Raw genomic sequence first — 26,526 nt, forward strand, 5'->3', positions numbered from 1 at the left:
ATTGTTGCATTTGATAAATCTTTTTGTCATTGAAATATCTCAAAGCTTATAACCGGATTTACTGTAAAGTGTAGTTTCTGTCTATTTGTACTTAAATGTGGAAGCCAATTTTGCACGTAACATCAATTAAATTAATAATTAATTTAATTATTAAATAATTGTAAAAGTTGTTGCTGAATTTCTAGAAAAATGTATGTTCAATTTTTTGCAGAAACGATTGTTGGGATGGAGTAAGAATGGTTACACAGTACTGCGGTTTAACAATAGGGTTATGCTAATAATAATTAAATTAATAAATAATAATTATAATTATTATCAAAGGCAAAACCTTGGGCAAGTTTCCTTACTGCACACGCTTAATAATAATCCCTCCAAAAAAACAATAATAAATTGGTCATTTTCAGTCCATGACTGTTTGTGGGACACTGCTGTGTGCAATTGGCTGCCGCGTTACGACCATAAATATACAGTCAATTCACTTTACAGTCTATTCTGTGAAGCGCTTTGAGACATCGATAAGATGTGAAATGCAAGGATTATTATTAGCTCGCCATGAAGCAAATGATCAATTTTACTTGGGGTATTGCTGGCCTGGACACTGGGACAAACTCCCTTCACTTTTTGAATTGTGGCATGGGATCTTTAATGTACACTTGAACAGGTAGCCAAAATCTTGGTTTTGTGTCTCATTCGAAGGACAGCATCTCTGACAATTCAATGCTTCCCCAGCACTACATTGGAGTGCCAGCCAATACATGTGGACTATGAACTCATTAAAGTTCTGACTTGCGGCTTGAACCCACAATCTTCTGGCTTGAGAGGCAAAAGTGTTACCAAATATATGACTTGGAAGGTCACCTATTCTTTGAGTTGTTTAATTGCGGTGGTTTCTGCCAAAATTATTCTCGGCATTCCTGAGAGAGGGGGGAATTTGTGAACTTTGACTGAGCATAGTCACAACTATTGCTATCTAGTTCCTTCTTTAGGGTGTCCTCTTTGGTATGTTATGTGGAGGAGTCCACACCTGTAGAAATGTATATCAGCATGAATCATTGAGCTTGATGAAAGGGAGAAAGTGAGAGAAGAAAAAAGTGTTCTGTGCCCTGCCTTCAGATGCGACCGGAGAGCATCACATTAAATCTGATGTTTCGGTAATTATATCTGTTGTACTGAGCCTGTGATTCACTTCTCGTGGCAATGTATGTCTTTTGAAATCTTGTTCTCCTACAGAAACGATTGTTGGGATGGAGCAAGAATGGTTACACAGTACTGCGATTTAACAACAGGTTATGCTAAATGATGATCATTTAGAAATGAAATCTGGGAGAAATGCTGGTTAAACTTCAGCAGCAACCACTTGCATTTATATAATCACCTTCGCCCAGTTTCTTGTCTCAGAAAGCTTAACCCAATACACATTCTGTGGTCCCAAGCCTTGTTTTTGGAGATCTACACTTAATACCTCCATGGCCTCGCTCCCCCCTACCTCTGCGACCTCCTAACCCCCTACCAACTTGCCCGCTCCAACCTGCTTCACGTCCCCTGCGGTTCCTCGGCCTTGCCCCCCCCCCTCCCTTGTCTCCTTCAAGACCCATCTCAAGACCCTCCTTTCGACCGTGCTTTCGATTATCCTCCTTCCCCACCCTCCACCCTCCCTGATCCCAACCCCCAGCTCGGGTCCGAAACACTGTCCAACGCCTTGGGACATCCTCCAGATGTGAAAGGCGCTATACAAATGTAATTTTGTTGTTGTTGTTATTGTAATACTCCCGGGATTAGGCAAGCGATGCGAGTCCCTCCAGGGAGAGCATACATATTTCATTCCAGACCCAGGAATTTCCATGTGTAGGTAGTAAGGATCGAACTGTATCTGGATTGGATACTCTCAAGCACAGCAATGTTTCAGACACCCAACTGATCCAACCAAATCCAGATCCAACCATAGAGAGGGGTGTGGTACAAACAAGAAGTAAAATAAGGAAAGGTAGAAAGAGAAGTGGAAGCAAACAAAAGTCAGAGACTCATTCACAAGCCAAGGATGCTGAAGCTTGCTGTCAACTGAATCTACGCAAACATTATTTCCATGAGCGAATAGTGAACCTGAGGAGCAGGCTCCCCAGGGAAATGGTTGAACCAGGAAGTGTGTATTCTTTCAAACACTGATTAGATAGTTTTCTTTTAAGGAATAACATTATGGGATATCGTACAAAGGCAGTTTGGGACATGTGTGCATGCAACCGCCAGGAGGGTGGAAGGTGAACTAGATTGACCTTGGTCTTTTTTCAACTAGCATTTCTTGTATTCTTATCTTAACCGTTTTCTACTACAGACCTTCATTCCCATGTAAACCCTGTTGCCCAACCTGGGACAGGCATCTGTACTATTTTTATAATATTAGGACAGGACGATGAGGTCTGCAAATGGGAACAGCAGTGGAACTGGGAATGTCAGCTAAGACTGAACTTGAATGTCAAAGTAGAGCTAGGACATTACTACATTGAAGGGGTGGATATGAATCTAACCAGATTTGGGAATTTATTTGTTGTTCTGTATTTTTCAGATTGCTAAAAAATCCACACCTACGTCTGCTGCAGGACCAGTGATCACAAAATTCTTCTTTACCAAACCTGTGAACAACAAGAACATAATTGCAGGCCATTCTACCACAGCTCCATCATTGATTGCAGGTTCTTTATATGAAACCTTTTCAAATTGCGTTTGTGGCTGCATGTGGGTTGAAACATTTTGTTCACTTTTGGTGGTGTTGATTATTTTGCAGGTCGAGTCCTTGCCCAGAATGCAGCTATCATTTCAGAAGGGTCCAATCTTAGTTCTGCAGTTCAACAAACAGCAAAGATTGCCATCTCTCCCCTGAAGTCTCCAAACAAGGTTCATCTTTATGTTTGGGGCTTTAAAATTTGAAGTCTGGAAGTGAACAATTTGACTCAAATGCATTATTTGTTAATTGTGGCTGATTTCGTTTTTCCTGCATGACTATTTCTCTTGGAACCCACCCCACTTTTCCTTTCTCTCTTCTCCTCTCAAGACAAAGTAGACAAAGGAACATTGGGTACTGGGTTGTATTTGTTAGTAGACTTTCACCTAGAACCAAAGTTTGAATCTAGCCTGGATGAAAGTGTTTGTTCTTTACTGTCATGCTTTGTGTACAGTGCTGTGAGCGAAGTTGCTTTGCTTTCAAAAACAGCAATGTTCCCCACCTTTCATCATACTAGCCATCAGCTCATCAAGCCTGCTCCACCAGTTTTTTAGATGTTTTCAAATCTCTCAATGCCAATGCCCTACCCCTTATCTCTATTTGTCTTAAGTATTTGTCCCATCACATTTTAAACATTCATATAGATTCCATCTCTAGCATTTTCAGGACTAGAAATTGCACACCTGTGCACCTCTGTGTGAAGAAATGCTTACTGACTCTGACTCTTCGCTCTGACGTTAAGACTCTGCCCCCTTGTAATAGATCTCTCTACCAAACAGAAGAATCTTTGACTCTCTAGTTTTGTTCATTAATTTACTTCAATCCAATAACCCCTTAACATCTTCCGCTCTGGCTAATATAATTCCAGTCAACCAAACTCCTTGTGGACAAGAAGGGGCTCCTTGCAGCTGAACTGGCTCCAAGTTGACATGCCTGACAATAGAATGTCGGAGTTGAGTCCGCCCTCTGTAGTCCGGTTCCTGAGCCGGGTGGGTCTGCAGTATTCCAGGGCACTGCTGATGGCAGCACAGCCAGCCTGGCTCATCGGCAGGACCTGGAAGGGCAGACCAGTCACTTGAGGCAGGGAGTCATCTCATTCAGCTTCTGTTAACCCTGCAACTCAAAGCCCTAACGGTTAGGGTGGTCTTAGCTTGACAAGCAGCAAGGAAGCTTGCGGGCAGCAATATCAATGGCAAGATACGCGCTTTTACCTGGTTAGATTCCAGCAGTACCCCAACACACACTCTGGGGTCCCCAAGCCTTCGCTCTTGCCAACCTGTGCCTAATACCTTCTGAAATTAGGTAAGCAGGATGTGTTCTCTCCAGGGAGAGAGAGAGTGCACATTCCATTCCAACAATTTTTCCTGGGTTTATCTATGTGTGCATGGAAATCTCAGCTAGTTTTGGATATTCTTAAGGATGGTGATAGGTTTCTGCATGTGTCAGACACCTAGCTGACCAAAACAAAAGGGTTTATGAAAGGTAGATCATGTTCCACAAATCTAACAGGGAGGGGATAAGTAAAAGGGAATCAATGGGTGTCATTTACATGGATTTTCGGAAGACGTGTGATAAGGCCACATTAAAGATTAATAGCTAATATTAAGGTACATAATCAGATCTGTGCATATTTATGTAGATTATTTACTGCTGAGTGTAGTGACTGTATATTTGTAAGCAATCATAGCAGCCAATTGGTGGATAGCAATGTCCCAGGCGGTGAATAACCAATTTAACTGGAGGATTGTTGCTCAGCACACATGACAAAATTCCCCTCTCTTTTTGAATAGTCCATGAGTTCTTTAAAATCAATCTAAACAGGCAGTTTGGACCTTAGTTTAATGTTTTATCCAAAGGACAGTCCCTGGGGCCATGCAGCATTTCCTAGCACTGCATTGGAGTGTCAGCCTAGAAGTGAGCTCAAAGTCCCTGATACAGGACTTAAACCCACACCATCCATCTCTGAGGCTAGATTTCTACCAATTGAGGCGAGCTGAAGACCTAAATGAAAGGATGTGCTTTGATTTATTGTATGACTGATGTTCTAGGATTTTATTACTGTGCGAGTCCTGAACTTCAGAGTTGATAGAGAAATTGTAAGGGGCTGTATGTTTTGCACTGTAGAAATGGTCATTTTAGGATGAGGCTGATTCTGTTAGAATTCAACAGTATGGGGAATCTTGAGGGGCTGGTGGTTAATTACCATCTGCAATCCTCTGCTACAGTCCTGCTTAATAAAACCATAATACAACTTGATTTTTGTTAACAAAAACTGATAAAATAGCTTGGTACATAATATCAGGGGGGCTTCGTAGTATTTAATTTTTCCTTGCATCGATTTTCTCTCATCCCATCAACAAATATGTTGAAAATAGAAGTGGAGGATCACTGAAAAGTTAATAGTATGAAATTGGGTTCAAGCGTTTGTCAGAAACCACACCAAGGAAATTATTAAAACGTTTTATTAGCAATTATAAAACCACATGAGCATAAGCATCACATTACACCTGACCCATTATCATTACTCGTCGCGCTTAAATGATTACTAAAGCACTATCTTAACAAGATACATTACTAAAGCACTATCTTAACAAGATACCCTCAATACTAAAATTCTAAACATATAAAAAAAAATTATGTGATATATGAAATGTGCCTAAATAATCTCTAACTATTGTATGTATATTGGGTGCGTGTTTTAGTAAGTAGGAGAGATACTACCAAGCAGGCAGGAAGTCGTTACGAAGTTCTAAGGCTGGCACAAAAGTTAAACACTGTCTCTGGTGTGCTGCTGGATGTAAATGTCTCTGGCTTGCTTCTGGCTGCAAACGTCTCTTGGTGGTCCACTCCAGCAAGAGCTAAACTTGTCCTCTTTGCGGTCCACTCCGGCGAGAGCTGGACTTGTCCTCTTTCCCTCAAAGGCGCTCTTCTTCCTCTCCGTAGAGATTCGTCCCAATTCCTCTCCTCAGAGGCTCGAATAATTCTAAGTTTTGGTCACCGTTTTTTATACTCTTTTTCGCCCGCCATCTGTATTCTATCTCCTTTCTTCTCATTACTTCTTTCTCTAATTGTCAGTTCTAAAACCCTGCTCTTTGCCCCTGCATTCTTTTCCTATCTTCACGTTGTTTCCCTTGTACCAACAAGTGGTACATTCTGCAAAAGAGGAATACTCCTCCTATTCAATCTTATCTAGCCCGACCAGATTGCCTGACTCCATGTGTTGAAGTTTCAGTAATTCATTGTGCTCCTTTCTGACTTTCCATGTGACCTGCTGATCTCAAGCTTTTTCTCAGTTTTAATGGTTAATTTTGTATACCTGCCCACACAGTTGGCCTCCCATCCATTTTCCTGGTCCAATTATCCCAGGTTCCTATCTCTCCTTCCTGTAGGTCACATGCCCTTGTAAGCGCAGGTGGCCTGCCATCCATCCTCCAGATCCAGCTATCCTTATCTTCCCTGGCCATGGGTCGCATTCCAGTGTACTCCTGCCTAGCTCGGTGTCTCTTTTACTGGGACTGTGTGTGTGTGTATGTGTGTGTGTGTGATGCATGCCACATGGCAGTTTTTTTATTTCTTTAATTCTACTTAATTCATCTATTTACTACATGATCAATACTAGTGATTCTTATACTATAATTCCAACTGTTTACAATAGTAGCACAATTTCACAAGAAAAAGATCTCGGAGTACTTAAATATAATCCTTGCCTTTGATGTAGTGCCTTATTGTTTCATCAAGGTGTCTCAAGATTGCTTCACAGGATTTACTGTAAAGTGTAGTATAATTGTAGGTGAACATAGCAGCTGAGTTGTACACAGCAATGTCTGATAAACAGCCATGAAGTGAATGACAAATGTTATCTGGGAGACATCTCCACCCTACTATCTTCCCTCTCCCTCCACTCCGAACGCCTCCTCATCCTAGGCGACTTCAACCTTCACTTCAATTCCTTCTGCTCTACCTCTGCTGAACTTTCCTCCCTTATCTCCTCCCTCAACCTCTCCCTCCACATCCATTCAGCCACCCACATCCACGATCGCCCCCTGGTGATCACTCAGGGCCTCACCGTCTTGGACCTCACCATCATCAACAAAGCGATCTCAGACCATCACTTAATCTCCCTTAACTCCTCAATCGCTCTCTCCACCGCCACCCAACCCACCTCCATCTCCTACCGCCCCTGGAAAAAAATCTCCCACATCCACCCCATCCCTCTCGGCTGCCTTGGAGTCATCTGAATTCCTTCCCCTCTGGACTTCATCCCGCAATGACCTATCCTCCTCGGTCCCTCTTCTCCACAGATCTCTCTCCTCCACTCTCGATTCCCTTGCTCCCCTCTTTTCCCGAACCATCTCCCACTCCCACTCACCATGGTACACCAGCCACCTCCGCTCCCCTAAAGACAAGTGCGTGCCGCTGAGCACACCTGGCTTAAATCAAACTTAGCGGTCCATTGGCAGATCTGTCTGAACCATATCAAATCCTACTGCTCTGCCCTCGCCTCCGCTAAATCGTTGTTCTACTCCAAGACAATCTTGGAAGCTAAGGACAACCCCAGGCTCCTCTTCTCCATCACAAACCCGCTCCCCCGCCCCCCTCTCATGCCTGCCCATTCCTCAAATGCCAATTGCGAGACGATGCTGGACATCCTTGAAACCAAAGTCAAGGGAATCCGCTCAGCTACCTCTTCCACTGCATCTGCTACCCCCTACCCATCCCTTCCTCCACACTTTCGAACCTGTCTTCCCCTCCTCTCTCATCACCACTATAACCCACATGAAATCAACCACCTGCTCCCTCATCCTTATCCCTCTCCTGACCTCCCAGCTCCACCTCCTTGCCCCTCTACTCACTGACATCAAAAATATCTCCCTATCCTCTGGTACTGTTCCCACCCCATTTAAAAAAAAAACGCCATCATCACTCCTGTTCTTAAAAAAAACCATCCCTGGACCTATCTCTACTTCCAAACTACCGCCCCATCTCCATCCTCCCTTTCCTCTCCAAGGTCCTGAAACGAGTTGTTGCTTCTCACCGCTGAATCTCTTGTTCATGCCTTCATCACCTCCAGACTCGACTATACAAACACCCTGCTTGTCGGCCTTCCCAACTCCTCCCTCCACAGGATGCAGATAATTCAGAACTCTGCAGCCCGTGTCCTCTCCTGCACCAAACTCCGTGACCCCATCTCCCCCATTCTCGCCTGACTCCATTGGCTCTCTATCCTTCAGAGGATCCAGTTCAAGATCCTGATCCTCACCTACAAAGCCCAACATGGCCTCGCCCCACCCTACCTCTGCGACCTACTAACCCCCTACCAACCCGCCCACTCCCTCCACTCAGCCGGCTCTGGCCTGCTCCACGTCCCCCGACCCACCCGCTCCACCATTGGCGGGAGAGCCTTTAGCCACTCTGCCCCCAACCTCTGGAATTCCATTCCCCCAATCACTCCGCCTCGCCTCCTCCTTAGCTTCCTTCAAGTCCTGCCTCAAGACCCTCCTCTTTGACCATGCCATCGGTCACCTCCCCTCCCTTCTCCCCCCCCCCTCCCCCGACCCCAGCTTGGGTCTGAAATGCTGTACATTGTCCAGTGCCTTGGGACTTCCTCCCGACGTGAAAGGCGCTGTACAAATGTAATGTTATTGTTGTTGCTTCTCTGCTTCGCTCCTTCCTCTCTCGCAACTCCCTTCATGAACCCCTCCAGTCAGGTTTCCGTGTTGCCCACAGCACAGAAAGAGCCCTGGTCAAAGTGACAAATGACATTCTGTCCATTTGCGACCAGGGCTCCTTCTGCCTCCTCGTCCTCCTTGACCTCTTTGCTATCTTCGACACCGTCGACCACTTTATCCAGTTCCTAACTGGTTAAGATGGTACCTCTCACAACGCCTCCACTTTATCTCCACAAACGGCTTCTCCTTTAGCCCCCACACCATCTTGTGCGGCGTTCCTCAGGGTTCTGTCCTTGGTCCCCCTCCTCTTCAATATCTGTATGCTCCCTCTTGGTTACATCATCCGCAGACATGGGGTCAACTTCCACATGTATGGGGATGACACCCAACTTTGCCTCCACAGTTGAGTCCAGGACCACTGCTGTTCTGACAGAATGTCTGTCAGACATCAAGTCCTGGATGAGAGCTAACTTTCTTCAGTTGAAGTCAACAAGACCGAGGCTCTCCTGATTGGCTCTCGTCAGCGCCTCCTCACCTCAGGCGCCGACAGCATCACCATCCCTGGTTGCACACTCCACCTTACTAAGCCAGTCCGGAACCTTGGGGTCTTGTTTGACCCTCAACTAATCCTTTTTACCCCACATCAGCGCCATGACCCGCACTGCCTTCCCCCACCTCCGCAGCGTCGCCTGGCTCCGACACTGTCTCACACCATAGCCCACTGAAACCCTCATACATGCTTTCATTACATCGAGGCTCGACTATGCAAACTCGTTTCTTGTCGGCCTCCCCAACTCCTCCCTTCATAGGCTGCAGATCATCCAGAACTCTGCAGCCCACATCCTCTCCTGCACTCGGCTCTGTGATCATATCGGCTCCATCCTCGCCCGACTCCACTAGCTTCCCATTACACAGAGGATACAGTTCGAGATCCTGGTCGTCATTTTCAAAGCACTCCATGGTCTTGCTCCCGCCTACCTCTGTGACTTTCTAACCCCCTACCATCCTGCTCCGTCTCTCCGCTCAGCGGGTTCTGGTCTGCTTCACATCCCCCGCATCGCTCACCCCACTATTGGTGGGGCGGGCCTTTTGCTACTCTGCCCCCAACCTCTGGAACTCCATCCCGCAGTCCTTCCACCTCACCCCCTTCCTTGCCTCTGTCAAGAACCATCTCAAGACCCTCCTCTTCGACCATGCTTTCGATCTCCCTGCTTTCCCCCCCACTGCCCTCCAACCTCCCCGACCCCCAGCTCGGGTCCAAAACTCTCTGTCCAGCACCTTGGGATGTCCTCCCGATGTGAAAGGCGCTATACAGGTGTAATGTTGTTGTTGTATCTGTGCTGCAGCATGAAATTGAATTGGCAAATGTGGGATGAGTTTGTATTATTCCCAACAGAAAGTACAAAATCATTTAACTTGTTTATATTGGACCACAAAGCTATGTGTGTAGTCTACCTGTCTGACTCTATTCAGAGAAAAGCAACACTTGAGAAATTTGATGCAGTATTTTATATTGATGGGTTGGAGAAGTTCCTGCTAAAATATTGGTGAACATCTTTCACTTAAAGATTCAGAATGGAAGTAAAATATTGTATATGTTTTTGTCATCTGATATTAGCATTTAACATTGGTGTCTATGGCCTCCCAGACACCAAACTCCCCTCAGAAGTCACTGACTGTTCCACTCACCATGGCTTTGCGGCAGCAGCTTCTCACAGTACAGCAGGCAACAACAACGTCTCCAGCCAAAGCTGCCTCAAATCATGCCACAGTGCAGGTAAAGATACAGTATTAATAAACATTTCTATAACTGGCCCGAGCTACGCTCTGTGGAATTCTAAAACTGCATTATGGCATTGTTGAGTGCAGTATTGGCTTCAACTATTCTTCCTTTTAATTCATCTTAATCCATGGGTTTTACTTAGTTTAAAACCTTTGTGATCACTGGATTGCTCACAACGTAGGTTATGGCATCTTTAGATGTTTTCAATTATTTGATTCTGATGTTTTAAAATTGATCGAGCTAAACCATTTGAGATATTTGTTCTTTAGTATGAAATGTATTTTTGAATAAACTCCCTCAGCAGTTTTTGTAAATTTAAACTTGTTATTTTGAATCATCCTAGTGATTGGTACCTTGAATTGATCTTAATTTGAATCACTATCATGTCACAATCATAGGTCATTGGTTCACTGAAGTGATTTCTGTACATTCTTTGACTGAAATTGAGGCAGTGGAAGTGAAGTTTTTTTTCTCTAAGAGAAATTGAGAGCAATTTTAAGGGTGTATTGTATGGATTGCTTTGTAGACTTCTAGACTATACGTATAGCTTATCTGCCTGCACTTGAGAACCAAAAGAGTCCACAATACTGTGTAGAATGAAAATCAAGTTTGGATATAAATATTATTTTGCCTCTGGGTTCTTCATGTAAGTATAGCCCAGTAGAATGTGATAACAATCTACTCTCTTTGCTCCTGAGAGTCATAAGAGAAATTTATTTGGGGACTCTTCTAGTGAATATGAACCCATAGTATGAAAGTGTAGATACATTTCAGTGCAAGTGCCACTATTGTTCGTTGAGAAATTCTCAGGATAGTAGCAGATACTCTTCTAGAATTAGGGTTGAGCCATATTGTTTGGTCAATTATTCAGATATACAGCATGGTCTGGTTCCAGACATTGGGTTAAAACTTTTTTGCCATTCCCAGCACTAAATTCCTCACTTTGATGAGCATAAATATCAAAAGATTAATAATATTAAGAGATGTGGATCAGTAAGATTAATGACCTGAGAAATAACAGGTTTTTAACAAATTAATGTGGCTCATTCATAGAATGCATCAACAGTTCACAATGGAGGGAACAGTAGATCTCAGCTAACCAGAGAAACTTTCAGCTTCTCCTTTCAAGAAGTCGAATCCAATGGAATGGGAAGCCACAGCTACTACACAATTTTTTTTCAGGGAAAATGGTGAAAAGATTTAGGGTCAGGATTTTTCTGGGAGGAAATCCAATGTCACTGCCACCACCACCATGCACTCATATAGTGTCTATCTCAACGAATAGTGCAGCTTTTGTGCAGAATGAAAACCTCAAAGCACTTAATTACGGTAGGAAGGTCTGAATAGGGAGAGTTAAGGATGATGACGAAAAGCATGGTTGATCAGATGTTTTGGGGGAAGATTTTAAAGGCAGGCAGGGAAAAACTGAAGAGATTTTCGAAGAAAGTTCCAGAGGGCAGCTATTGCACCTCTGCTCTCTGGAACTTTCTTGCAAAACCTCTTCAGTTTTTCTCTGCCTGCCTTTAAAATCCTCCCTCCCCCAAAAAAATATCTTCAAGAAACTGGAATAGAGAGTGAACAAGTATTACAGTAGAACATAGTTGCAGCTGTTCAAGCGACAGATTTGTTACAACAGACTTCCAGTTTGAAATGTGTTCTAATCCCTTTGAACCTGGACTCATGAGGGGTGGGGGGAATATTTAGTTGGTAGAAACAAACATTTAAAAACTTTCCAGTGTGCATGCAATTAATTGAAAGTCTTGACTAACCGTGGTGTTGATCTTCATCCCACAGTATAGATATAGAATATTATCTATAGTAATCTATATTAAAACGACAATGTCTGTCTGCGCTTCAAGAAGGATCTCAATAACCGGTTGACGTAGAGACATGATTTATACCTCATTGGAAAGGTCTTGCATCTGGGAGTGACGTGGGCATATTTGTTTTCAGGTATCGTTCATGAGTTATTTTCAGTTTTGCGTTTTTCACTGCAGTTACACCTGGTGGTCGCTGAGTCAAAGTGGCGCTGTGGCATTGTGCGTCAGAGAGCACCTACATGTACACGCACCCACTGCATTTACACCTGGTGGCTGGGCCGGCTGACCATTGCACTGTGGCATCCTATGTCACAGAGCACGCACATAGCCAAGCGGCAGGAGCAAAATATAGAACACATACGAAGCTAAGTCACGGCAACAACAAAATTACATTTTTAAAGTGCCAAGATCTCCTCCCACAGGAGTCCTCCCAGTTGAGTATAGATAAAGATGAAATGTCTGTCTGTGTGTCAATCTACATTCCATATTGGATCCTTTGGTTGCAGGCGAAGCTGCAACGGGTACAGCTAGTATTATACATAATAGAATATTCTATTATTATATCATAGATTTATACAGCATAGGAGGCCATTCAGCCCATTGTGTCTGCCGACTCTTTGAAAAGACCTATCCAAATCAATCCCGCTCCCCCGCTCTCTTCCCATAGCCCTGCAATCTTCTCCCCAAATAATTATCTACTTCTCTCTTAAAAGTTATCGAATCGGCTTCCACCACCCTTTCAAGCAACGCATTCCAGATCCGAACAACTCACTGTGTGAAAAAAAATTCTCACCTCCCCTTTGTTTCTTTTTTCACAACTATTTTAAATTGGTGTCCTCGGGTTACCGACCCACCCACCAGTGGAAATAGTTTCTCCTTGCTCACCCTATCGAATTTCCTCATAATTTTGAAAATTTCTATTAAGTCTCCTTTTAACCTTTTCTGCTCCAAGGAGAATGATTCTAGCTTCTCTAGCCTCTCCTCATAACTGAAGCCCCTCATTCCTGGTACCATCCTGGTAAATTTCCTTTGCACCCTCTACAATGCTCTGACATCTTTCCTAAAGTGTGATGCCCAGAACTGAACACAGTACTGAGGCCTAACCAGTGTTTTATAAAGGTTTATCATATCTTCCTGATTTTTGTATTCTATGCCCCCATTTATAAAGCCTAGTATCCCATATGTTTTTTTTTAAACAGCTTTACCTACCTGTTCTGCCACTTTCAAAGATTTACTTATATGAACCCCCAGGTGTGTCTGTTCCTTCACTCGCTTTAAGATTCTACTATCTAACTTGTATTGTATTTTGGGAGGAAGAATGAGGAGACATATTGCTTCATATTTCTCCACATTAAACTTCATCTGCCACGTGTCTGCCCATTTTACCAGTCTGTCTATATCCTCTTGCAGCCTACTACTATCCACCTCAGTGTTTACTACTTTTCCTAACTTAGTATCATCTGCAAACTTGGAAATTGTACTCCCTATACCCAAATCCAGGTCATTTATATAGATCAAAAAGAGCAGTGGTCCCAATACCGACCCTTGGGGAACACCACTGCACACTTCCATCCAGTAAGAAAATCAACCATTCACCAGCACTCTCTGCTTTCCATCTCCCAGCCGGTTCTGTATCCATGCTGCCACTGTCCCTTTAATACCGTGGGCTTCTATTTTGCTTATATGTAATATATTATGTATAGAAACAGGTTTTAATCTTGCTTTGTATAAGGGAAACACAAAAATATTGCTTATGTGGACGTTTCTCAAATCAGGCATCTGTCCCTTAGCAGCCAAAAGGTTGGACTGTCCTGGTCTAGAGTAAGCGTAAGTCTTAAGACCTGGCAAGATCCAAGCACTAAATTCCTTAAATATCCCCATTAAAGGAAACGAGGGGAAACTTAGTTATGTTGACCTCAACTTTGTTGACCTTTCAAAATACTCAAACTTTCCCTCCCAAATTAACTTAGTAGTATCCATACCGATAGAGCGAAGCCTTAGGCAAATTTCTTTACCCCACACGCCTCTTTTTACCCACCAGTAAGTAGGAACCTGATTGTTAGTTGATTGGTGGATCGCTTTTCAGGGCTAATAATCCCTCAAAAAAGAATCATCACTCAATCCACAACTTTTTGAGGGACACTGCTGTGTGAAATTGGTTGCCTTGTTTCGCCCACAAAATATACAGTCACTACAGTTTACAATATATTCTGTGAAATGCTTTCAGACGTCTCAACAATGTGATAAGGCGCTGTATCAAATGCAAGTATTTTTATTATAACCTGAATAGTAACCCAAGTGTCACATGTTCCATTGTGTAAATAATGGCTATAGTTGTGAAACAAAGTGAAGTTTAACCTTAATTATGTTTTTGTGAATGCAAATTGAATACTCCAACCAAAAATGTTAGCTCTGCTGATTGTACATTGTATGTTTATTAAAAAATGAAATTTTTTGCAGTGATCTGTCTTTTTACATAACATCTTGAATTTGTTAAATTGTTGGCAACTAGTCCCCTTTTTAATAGTTCTTAGAGACTGCATTTTTGTAAGCTTGAGAACATTGTTTAATAAACGATCTTGAACTTTTGTTTTATTCTGAACCTGTCTCTGAACTCCCCGAGCAGACAATGAAGCCAGCTGTCCCGAATCTAGCTGTGGGAACAGTGAATGCGACCCAGTTCAAAACCATCATCCCTCTGGCAACATCACCCAATGTTCAACAGATTCAAGTAACGGGAAGCAAGTTTCATTACGTACGCCTAGTTACAGCAACAACAGCTAGCGCCTCCCCTCACATAGCCAGCTCCAGCATTAATACGCAGCCCATATCACAAGGTTTGTTCCAAGATTTTTTTTATATAAAGTTGCTTATGGGATGAGTTTTAAAATGTATATTACATTTTTTTCTGTTGGAGGTATTCATAACTTTAATGCTTCAAGGGTTGCAAGCAATACCTGTGAAAATTATAAGGGAATCATAAAGGATACTTTTTTGTGAGATTGATATAGTAAAGTGCTGATTTATCTGCATTAATTGGTCCCAGCTCCTTTGCAGATCAGCAAACAGTAAGATTAATTGGAGATTATGCAAAATGCAAATTAGCTTCAATGTTAGCTACAATAGTGTTCCACCTGAAGCACTACTGTAACTCTAATACCACATTTGCTCCTTGACTCTTGTCTGTTTATGGTTAATTACAGTAAATTACTGATCACTCTTCAATCCAAGGAAAAGGGGCTCGGACTAGTTATCCGGAGTGGCAAGTTAGGCAAATGTTTCAATGCATAAATAAATGCAGCTGGGATATTGACAGCATGATGACTTAAGTGGTAGTGACATGTTAAGCCAGGGTTGAGCTATTGGGAGTTTACAGTGTATGAAGAAATGCTATGTTAATGTAACATATCAGTTATAACATTTATGTTTTTGTAGGAATATAAGTGCAGAATAACACTTGTATGATAACACTTATATGATAATAACAGTGTATGATACTAATTTGTACAGATTTAGTTTGACAGAGTTCATAACTTCAAGAATGTTGCTTTGGAAATGTGAGCAATTCGAGGGCAATTTTTTCTAGACAACTCTTACCGGATTCTTTGAAGTGGTTAGATTGAGGGGTTGGAGCTGGTACTCTTTCTCAACCCAGGGATATCTTTCCCCTCAATTTGAGATATATGCAAGAGAGGAAAATATTGATCTAAAGACTTTGTAATTTTTTGATAAATTAAATCCTGATTCAAGTGGTATCACTGAGTACTGGAAGTGTTCCAACATAGTTACTCTGAACAGCGATTATTTCAATCCTGGGCTTTAATTTGGAAGATTTTGGGGTGTTGCCTGTTTGTGCACTCATGAAGGTGTGTAATGTCATTTGGGAAATGAGCACTTGCCTACCTTTGATATCAAGTGTCATCTTACACCAACAAATTACATTTGTATAATTATATTTCACTAGTTGGGAGGACATCCCAAATCATTGGAAGGTGAAGGATTTGCACCTGAGCTGGGGGTTGGAATCAGGAAGGATGAAGGGTCAGGGTACTTGCAAATTGGGCATAGAACAGATATCAAATGTGGTATAGAGTGAGGCTTGTTAGAAACTAGGGTTAGGCTGATAAATATTTGCTTGGCTCCTTTACAGCTGGTTGATAGAGAGGGGACTTTAATTCCATGTAATTTGGGCTGGATTCATGTTGCACTTTAATGTGATTTTTTTTCTTATTATTGAGTTACACCATTCACGTGGGTGGTGTGAAAGCTTGCAAAGTAAAAATAGTTTCTATATCTGCAAATATCATTTCCAGTCTTTCGAGTGACTTCATTTTCTGTTGTAATGCTTTTGTCCTCTTCTCCCCGCTCCCAAAACCAGCTAAATCAGTTGTGCTGAACACGCCAGTTCGTATGTCTGTCCCGATTGCACCAGCACAGAGCATAAAAAATGTGAGTAATAAATTAAATGCACAAGTGGTGCTTGTGTGAAATTGCCTGCCACCAACTATATAGTCAATTCACTTTACAGTATATTCTGTGAAGCACTTTGAGACGTCTTGAAGACGTGATAAGGCACTATATCAAATGCAAGGATTATTATTATTTACATGTCGTATTTGCACCTACCCAAATCACTGATTGATTGTTACAATTTTATTCTTTAACTGTGGTTGGTAGAATTCTTTTGCATGACAGAGGATTCCTCAGATTGCTTCTGTCCATTTAGTTAATTCAAAAACTGATTCTTAATATGATTCTTCTGTAACTTGTGTAAATAAATTCATCTGCTTTTGTGTGGGTGTTTCCTTGTATTTGATGATCTGTTTTTGCTTTGGGGAGAGAGGGATTTCAAGGCTTTGTTGGCTCCTTGTTAAGTGTGTGCTTCAATTGGCACAAATTGCTGATGTGGCCTGCCCCACAGGGAGAGATACTTCTTGGAATGATTCCACTTCATTTACTTGTGTACTTTCCAATAGTTGGCACAAGCAATATTGGTAGTAAGTTTAGAAAACAAATGTCTGCTCACTCTTAGTGTAGTAGATCAATGAAGTGGAGAAATGGGGGAACCTGGCCATTTTTTAAGGGCAAATAGTTTAGGAGATTGTTTTCTAGTTCAATCCTTGTACCAAATAGTTTTGGAAGCTTTTTAGCAATTTTTTTCTTTGGTCAGCCAGGTGTCTGGCACAAGAGTAAACCCATCATCTTGGCCAATAGAAAAGTGCGGATGTATTTGCCAAATTTTGCAGAGAAATGCAGATAATTTGATAAATTTTCAGGAAAATTGCAAAGGACTGATCAATGTTATTGAAAACGCATTTTGTGAAACAACCCAGATTAAAACTAGCAAACAGCGTGCAGAACCAGGGGTCTAGTACATTGTGTGTACAGGTTTGAGGCAGAGGGGGTGTTTGTAGCTGATTCCATGGAAAAAGTCCAGCCACGCTTTTCTGTTAGCCCAACCCATCACCAGGCTTAAGAGTATTCAAACCAAGCTGAGAATTCCATACATCCCACCTACACGTGGAAATCCCAGATTTCCCAGATTGTTGGAATGGAATGCGTACTCTTTCTCTCCCTGGAGGGACACATCCTGCTTAGCTAATTCCGGAACGTATTAGGCACAGATTGGCATGAGCCAAGGCATAGGGACGCCAGAATGTGCGTTGGGGTACTGCTGGTATCTGACCACATAGTTTGCCATTGATATTGCTGTCCGGCAAGCTTTCCCGCTGTTTGTCCAGCTAGGACCAGCCTATAATAATAATAATAATCCTTGCATTTGATATAGCGCTTTTCACGTCGGGAGGACGTCCCAAAGCGCTTACCCTGTTAGGGCTTCGGCTTGCAGGATTAATAGGAGCTGAGTGGGATGATTCCCTGCCCCAATAATTGGTCTGCCCTTCCAAGCCCTGCCGATGTGTCAGGCTGGCTGTGCTGTCATCGGCAGTGCCCTTCAATTCTGCAGACTTGCCTGGCTCAGGAACCGGATTACTTGAGATCGTCACAGAGCGCTGACTCGATTCCAACGTTCCGTTGCCAAGCATGTCACCTTGGAGCCGGTTCAGTGTGAGAAGACCCCACTTACCTCCCTTGTCCGCCCACTCCGCCAAAGAGGGTAGCAACCCATTTAAGGCTCAGTTGAAATCCTACATTGCTTCAACGGATCAAATTGAATTGATTGACAAAATATTAGAAAATACCGCTATTAAGAAGAAGTGAGTCATTCAAACTTGATAACCCTGAAAATAAATGATTCAAGCAGCATAGAGAAAATATTGTCGCGGTAACTTTCCTTTTTGCATGAGTGTAAGATATGTTAATGTATTTCATTTATATTATTATAACTACTATATTTCTGTGACTGGCTTTAGGTGGCTCCTAAATCCATCAGCAGCATTGCACAAATTACCCCCAACCAGCCTCAGCAGAGACTCATCATGCCTGCAACTGCATTGCCCCAGATTCAGCCCAACTTAACTAGCCTCCCACCAGGCACTGTTCTGACACCGGCCCCTGGAACCGGCAGCATGGGCTATGCAGTGGTTCCGGCTCAGTATGTGACACAGGCAAGTAATATGCAATCATTCGTTCCTTTTAGAATCATTAATTGCTGATGGTTATAAGCAGCCTGAATACAGGGGTCACTTTTATTTCTTAATGCTTCATTGGACTGAGCCAATACTGATTTACTGAAGCAATGCAGTACTTACCTGGACCAAACTCTGTACTCCCATCTCACCAGTTCTGGCCAGACTCCACTGGCTCCCCATCACCGAATGGATTGACTTCAAGATCGTGTTCAAATCGATTCACTCCCCTGGAACCTCCCTAACTTTCTGACCTCCTCACTCTTCAATCCACCACTTGGCACCTCTGCTCGACTGGCACCGGCCTCCTACTGGTCCATCACATCCTCCGCTCCACCATCGGAGGTTGTGCTTTCAACCACTACACCCCGAAACTGTGGAACACTCTCCCTCAATCCCTCCGCCTTACCCCTCCCCTTTTAGACCGTAAGCTTACAGTCGCCTCACCCCCACCGCCAGCTCGGAGTCAGGCTCTGCCACGGTTAAACGCTCTGAAACACTACATGCTGTGATGCCTTCTACATTCAATACTTCTGTGAACACTCACAGTCTAGACTCACGTGTTTGAAAATGGTAACTTGGGTGTGGTATTTGAGAACTGCAGTTTGATTTTTGGGACAAGGATATGGAATAGGGCCTTGCACCATTCACTCAACGCATCAACCTGCTATTGCAGAATCGGCTGATTGTGTGTGATTGTTTGTGGGTGTACAACAGTATTAAAAAGAATGAGAATGCCTTAAAAAAATTGAGAACTGCAGCTATTGAACAGTTGCTGATGCCTTCAGGCAAGCTTTCTGTGAACAAATCTAAGGATGTGACTTGACTTTAGTTTTTAAGATTCAAGTTAGGCTTTTGCCACTTTGACTAGGAAAGTTACCAGAATTAACTATAATTTTAATATTAACAATAACAGTGGTCACTGTTTACCATGATACTGCAATTTTAGTCCAGTAACTTTTTTTGTATGGAAATTCTATTGACTAGCTGGGTTCGCATTCCAATAATTTAAAGATAGTGTATTTCTTCTTCCTAAAACATTCACTGAGTTATTATTATGAATTGTTCTACTTGTATAGCAAGGAAATGTTCGTAAGATTGTCAATTGTGCAGCCATTGATAAACTGAGTAGAAGAACGATGGGAGGTGAAAAAATAACTTACTTTAATTTTTTTTTCATTAGTTGCAACAGGCATCGTACGTTTCAATATCTAGTAACAATGGTTTCACTGCAACAACCAACATTCAGACCCAGGCAAAGTTACCAGTCAATGGGTAAGTCACTTAAAATAAAGATTAGCAGTATGTGAAGATTGTGGCATCAAGACTGAGCTCTTAGTATTTTGTAAGTTTATTTAGTTTCAATGTAGTTTATCTCTATAATATATCGATCAGAGAGTTTCAATATAGTAAAATACCCAAATAATGTTTTCCTACAAACTGACTATATAAATCTTTAAACTTCTGAGAGCTGGACTTAGCATTTGTATCGAAGTGTACACATTTTCTGGTCACCCGTGAAGCGCTTGAGACGCCGTGGAGGGCGCTATATAAATCCAAGTTATTGTTGTATATAGGGACTTTGAACTTGTAGTGTAGGCTGATGTTTCATTACAATGCTGGGGGTGGGGAGGAGTGCTGCACTAAGGGAAGTGGTGTTGAGATGATAAACCAAGGTTTTGTCTGCCTGTTCAGGTGGAGGTTAAAGATTGCAGGGAATTATTTGAAAAGAGGGGTTTCTCTTATTGTCCTGGCCAACAATCTCCCTGATTAAATATAATTGGTTATTCACTTTGGTTGCTGCATTTGCCTACAAATCCATAGTTACTATATACTTTATAGTAACATTCCGTAAAGCTCTTTGAGACATTTTGACATAATGGGCTATATCAAATGCAATATTATTATTAATGTGGAGTACTGTAGCTTAGTTGCTTAGTCCTGTAGCTCAGTGTTGAGAGCATTCGCCTTGCAAACAAAAGGATCTGGGTTTGATTCCCGCCATGGTGAAATGTTGGGCAAGTTTCCTTACTCCACACTCCTCTGTTTACCTAGCAGTATGTAGGAACCCGGTTGTTAATCGATCAGCGGATCGCTTTTCCGGGGTAACAACAATCCTTTCAAAAAATAAATAAATAATAATTATAATTTGGTCGTTCAATCCACAATTGTTTTGTGGGACACTGCTGTGCGCAATTGGCTGCCGCATTTCACCCGCAAAACGTACGGTCAATTCCCTTTACTGTAGATTCTTTAAAGCGCTTTGAGACATTTAGAAGACGTGATAAGGTGCTATATCAAATGCAAGTATTATTATTTACTATTGTTAGTCTCTTTACTATTTATGACTCGTACCTCATAAATCCAGGTGGGTTTTACTTTGCAAAATATTAACCATTATTACTATTAACAGGTGAATATGTATTTTTTCCATGTCTTTTAAACAGAACATCAACATCAGAATCAGGATCCCGCCCGAGGAAACCTTGTAACTGTACGAAGTCTCAGTGTCTCAAACTGTAAGTAAAACTGTTTTTATATCCTGCTTTCTTCTGAATGAAATACAGTGTTAACTTTCTCTTTTTGTAAATTTCAGAATAAAACTTTTTAAAAAAATTAGGAAGCTGTTTGTGGTCCTCCTGATGGTTCAGTGGATTTATATCAGTGAGCAGCTGAGCCATACACAGTAGGAAAGTCTCAGGTTCAATTCAAGGGTCTCAGACTGTGGATTGAAAAATCATCCATGATTCCTGCTCACTATCGAGTAATTCCTGAACATGTGTTAAGACTGGATCTTGCTCAGCTAACCCTTAGACCTACAATTGTAATATCAGTGGGTTGTGCAAACTAGCATTAAGTCTCAGACAAATGTAATGTGCTAGTCTAGAATGTTTTTATGTACTGATCTAGAAAATGAATGTTGGCATCTGTGTAACTGTTGATCAACTTTTTAAAAAAAAATTCAAACAGTGTCTTGTAAATGCTTTTAAAGTTGTGTGGCTTTTTAACTCTCTCCTAATCGAAGTATTTCAAACATGAAATCTACGTAACTTATTTTTTCTTGTGTCGATATGTTTTTCTTGTATATTTGCTTTCTAATTTTATGCAATTTTTTATACACTAATCTTCATGCTATTTAACTAAAGCTTCAAACTTGTCTCTGCTCATTAGATACTGTGACTGTTTTGCTAATGGAGAGTTTTGCAATAACTGTAATTGCACCAACTGTTTCAACAACTTGGAACACGAGGCTGAGAGGCTCAAAGCAATAAAAGTGAGAAACTGTTTAAACATACACAATTACACAATAATAGTAATGTATTTTGCTATTGGAAACAATAGTTCAAAGCTTTCAGTGCATAGATTTGCGTTGTGTTTTTATGTTTTTCATAATTTTTATTAAGTTCTTGTTGAGTTTCATCTGGTTTAGAGTTGCTCAATTCAAAATAAAAAAAAGTCTGACATGGCTGTTTTTAAATTGAAACCAAACATTAACGAGATCTGTGCAAACAGTGTAGGGCACCTGACCTTATCAGTTTATACCAGTGCAGTGTTAATTGCTTTTGTTCAGAGTTTTATGTTCACTCATGATACATTACCAAAGGAAGGTGCTTGGAAACAGTGTAGATATATTGTGCTTTGGATTGAGAATTGTGAGTGAAAGAAATGACTCATTATTTTAATGCATCATTTTAATACTGTTTCTAAGATCTGAAATCTCTAAACCCTTATCGGTCTCCAGGCATGCCTCGATAGAAATCCAGAAGCATTTAAACCGAAGATTGGAAAAGGGAAGGAGGGTGAATCAGATCGACGGCATAGCAAGGGCTGCAATTGTAAAAGATCAGGGTGTCTGAAGAATTACTGTGAATGTTATGAGGTAAGAACAGTAGCTTAGATTCTCACTATGGAAGATTCACTGCTTCTTAACCCACTTTGATAGCTTGTGTTTAAAGAAAAATTTGGATATTCTTTGAACTAATTATGCAGGATTTCTGATATTTATCACATCAACCCATTTTCTTCTACCAAAAACAACTTTACAATGTCTAAATTGAAATCTTCCTGACCTTTCTGTTCATCCACTTTGAGTGGGAGAGTTGTTAATCAGCTGAGTTAGAAAATGGAATAAAATGAGAAAAATACTAGAATTGCAGATGAGAATCTGAATGCGCATCCTGAAAAAGACCAATTTTGGGTAAAAAGCTGCATTGGACTTAACTTGGGTAAAAGGAAAAGCTGGTTTTATAGGATAAAACAGGATACCAAGAACTGAACAAGAAAAGGAGCTTTAAGCTGAAGTTTAAAATATGAAATGGCACTATTCTGGTGCCCATTTCTCACGGCAAGGGGCTTCACAGTCCCTGACGTGATTAAATGGTACAGAACACCCCCTACTCCCAAAGAAATAGCCACACAATACGTTTCCACACCTTCATCCAACTGTCCTCAATTTTCTTCCAAACCACCAGAATTCTTCCCGCTGCCCCAGCATTCATAATGAGAGTTGGCCTCCAGAGCCTTCCATCCCCGTAGTCTCACTTCCCCCCCTTCCATTCCTCCCCAAAGTACCCTGCAGACTCTTTGTCACCCACTCATCATCTTGGGAGGAACTCGGCCAACACAATATCACCAAGGCTTAAGCTCCCAATGAGAAACTGGCCATTTTTGTTTTGCAAGCTAAAATGCATATTGGATTGATCCAAATCTGAAAAAGACCAGCCACTCACCGCTGATGTCACTTCCTGCTTCACTAATGCACAGCACAGTATGAAATTACGTTGACCCAATGAACCAAAAGTCAGTCATTATAGCCGTCCAGCACATAGGGAAATGACCAGTCCAGCTACACACACGCACAATGAACAGAGCCCACAGTGTAATGGGGTTTTGAATGAGTTTGTGTTGCAGTGAAGCAAGTTATTATAATGGGGCTGCACTGCAGTTCTTTCCATGCAGGTTGAACTTTGGTTAAATGAAATAGTAAATTTTTGTCACCTTTTTATTATTTCTAAAGGGAAAGTTAATCGGTTGGGCTGCATTTCCCATTTAGTTCCATACTTATTTGAAAGTATCCTAATTTGCTTGTGTGTAATTGTTAACCTTTTTTATTTGTATTTATTACAAATAAGCCCTATATTGAAAAGAATGCAGTAACCAAACACAAAAAGGGTCAAGTGCAATACAATGTGCATTTATATCGCTGCTTTCATGTCTGGAAATCCAAACTGGGAATTTTGCTGGGAATCCAAGCTGTTGGAGGAGGGCAGAATGGGAGCAAAGTAATTGGTTACTTTCAGATTGTGATATGTTGGAGAAGATGTAAGAGTTTGTACCTAAGGCAAACATCAGTGTAACGGTAAGAAATTCTAGGAAATCTCAATTTTTTAAAAAAAAAACTATTGCAATGGGAACGCACAAGCTAATGTTAGGAAGGATTTTAAGAAAATACAGGGAATCCTAATGATAATGCACCCAGCTTAGCGTGGATTCACTTATAGTGCAGGTGTATTTTTGATCCTCACTATGCCAGAAGTGCAGTGTATTTTTGGAGCTGACTGGCAGCTTACTTCATGCTATGCACAGGAAGTGCCACTAAAGTCTTCTTGTGCACAAAATGCTGATGATATTTTGCAAGGGAAGTTACGTCAGTGGCAAGTTGACAAGTGCTAATGAACTGCCGATTTTTAGCATATCATCTTACAATGGGGGTCTGAGTTTATCAACCACAGGTTATCACAGTATCACCCTGTCATCCTGTAATATGGCTCAAGCCATCAGAAATAAAAACAGAAAATTTTGGAAGTCCATGACCGAAATAATTGGCATTTGGAAGACAGACCCAATACAGATTGTTAACATAAACCTGTCCCTCTCCTCCAGACACTGACTCCCCTGCCACACACTCCCAGCACCTCAGTCCGCACTTTAGGCTTAAAATTTGTATATCACGCTGCTGTTGTTCTTGGTATACATTAATTACTTAGATTTGTAGACTTAGTGTAAAATGGTTACATTTTCAGTTATCACCAAGCTGGGGGGAGGGTGCTACAATGAATGACAAAATACCAGCAGAGCCAGGTGTCAACTAGTATGATGAAAGCAGAGGTATTGGGGGGAAGGGAGGGGAAATGAGACACTGAAGGGCTTTGTGGAAATCTACGCTGCTAGTTATAACAGTGAACATTATGTTCACTTGGCAGAATATTGTATAACCAGTAGTTTTTTGCTGCCCACTTAATTTTGTTTCATTCATTCTTGGAATTTTTTGAGTGAAACTAAATAGTTTGTGAAAAATAAATAAATTAAAGCCTACCTTTGCTTTAATGGGTAGAGAAATGAAGGCCTTCAAGGCTCTACAAAAATATAGGGTCACAAAGCAAGAGTTGGGGCCCGTTCCATTAAAAAAGTGGTGCTGAATTAAATAGGTTTATATTACTGAATGTAACCTCCAGGCTCGTGCCTAGCTAAGTGTTTATTCGGTTCCTGTTTCAAGAAATTTGTAAATGCTACAGAAACTTATTTTGCTGGAAGTTTGCTCTATATTCCACTTCTCTACGGGGAATACTATTCAAACCATTTAGGCTCATTAATGGAAACCTTGTTGTTCTTGGTATACATTAATTACTTGGATTTGTAGACTTGGTGTAATTAATTATAATAATCCTTGTATTTGTTATAGCTCCTTATGCAGTTGAGACATCTCAAAGCGCTTCACAGTCATATACTGTGAAGTGGATTCATTGTGTGTTTTGTGGCAGAAACGTGACGCCGAAATCGCAAGCTGCCGAAACCCTCATAAACACATTCATAACATTGAGGCTTGACTATGCAAACTCCCTGCTTGTCGGCCTCCCCAACTCCTCCCTCCAGAGGCTGCAGATCATCCAGAACTCTGCAGCCCGTGTCCTCTCCCGCACCAGGCTCCGCGACCCTATCACCCCCATCCTTGCCCGACTCCACTGGCTTCCCATCACACAGAGGATACAGTTCAAGAACTTGGTCCTCACCTTCAAAGCCCTCCGTGGCCTTGCTCCCCCTTACCTCTGCGACCTCCTAACCCCCTACCATCCTGCCTGCTCCCTCTGCTCAGTGGGCTGCGGCCTGCTTTGTGTTACCCGCCTCACAAGCTGCCAAAACCCTCATACACGCATTCATAACATCCAGGCTTGACTATGTAAATTCCTTGAAGTCCCTCCAGCTCGCCCCCTCCCTTGCCTCCTTCTAGACCCATCTCAAGACTCTCCTCTTCGACCATACTTTCGATCACCCTCCTTTCCCCCCCCGGCCCTCCATCCTACCAATCCCAACCCTCAGCTTGGGTCCAAAACACTGACTGCCTTGGGACATCTCCCAACGTGAAAGGCGATATACAAATGTATTGTTATTGAAACTGCAAAGAATTCTGTGGTGATTCACTTTATATCCCCTTATTGGATAAGGCCTTTCAATATACGGATTGGCTGGAAAGAGTGACGTATTTAATGGAAAACAATTGTTTTGTTTGTCAGATATTCTGCAAAATTAAAAACAGCATAAGTTGCCTAAATTTTAAACCAGATACTAACTTAAAAAGTGCATATTTCTACGTGAACTGGATTAAGGGCTGCTAGGGTAAAAGATCAATTGGAGACGTCTGGATATCTACTCAGTCACGAGGCTTTAACTTGGTGTTAACTGCAAAGCTGAAAAAGAGGTCATTTAATAACAAACTTCCGAGGCAAAAGATGCTCATCAGACATGAGGTGACCAGGTGGAGGTTTTGATCATCTTCTGAGGAACTTGTTGAGAAATTACAATGCACTGTACACAGGGAGACAATTCTGTACATCTTTTTAATAAACGAATGAATCTCTCTCTTCCTTGGTCCCGTAAAATTTACTTCAGTTGTTCAATGATCTTTACCAACTAAAAAATGGTGAGGACTGAGTGAAATGCACTGGATTGAGCT

The 26,526-nt window shown here is 41.8% G+C and overlaps 1 protein-coding gene across 3 annotated transcripts in view; it reads left to right on the forward strand.

Annotated features, from left to right (window-relative positions):
* Positions 1 to 26,526, forward strand: part of lin54 (lin-54 DREAM MuvB core complex component) — a 50,427-nt gene that overhangs the window by 17,351 nt on the left and 6,550 nt on the right. Inside the window, exons 3-12 of one of the 3 annotated variants that reach the window (XM_007888953.2) lie at positions 2,561 to 2,687; positions 2,780 to 2,889; positions 10,004 to 10,162; positions 14,615 to 14,825; positions 16,367 to 16,437; positions 18,360 to 18,554; positions 19,759 to 19,850; positions 21,023 to 21,094; positions 21,747 to 21,849; positions 22,318 to 22,455. In XM_007888953.2, the coding sequence (XP_007887144.1) occupies positions 2,561 to 2,687; positions 2,780 to 2,889; positions 10,004 to 10,162; positions 14,615 to 14,825; positions 16,367 to 16,437; positions 18,360 to 18,554; positions 19,759 to 19,850; positions 21,023 to 21,094; positions 21,747 to 21,849; positions 22,318 to 22,455 (1,278 nt within the window). The remainder of the gene's footprint in view (positions 1 to 2,560; positions 2,688 to 2,779; positions 2,890 to 10,003; positions 10,163 to 14,614; positions 14,826 to 16,366; positions 16,438 to 18,359; positions 18,555 to 19,758; positions 19,851 to 21,022; positions 21,095 to 21,746; positions 21,850 to 22,317; positions 22,456 to 26,526) is intronic. The other 2 variants (XM_042340504.1, XM_042340508.1) reach the window with 2 other exon arrangements.

The sequence above is a fragment of the Callorhinchus milii genome, unplaced genomic scaffold (genome assembly GCF_018977255.1).
Source record: "Callorhinchus milii isolate IMCB2004 unplaced genomic scaffold, IMCB_Cmil_1.0 Scaffold1, whole genome shotgun sequence".
In the NCBI taxonomy this organism is placed as follows: Eukaryota; Metazoa; Chordata; class Chondrichthyes; order Chimaeriformes; family Callorhinchidae; genus Callorhinchus; species Callorhinchus milii.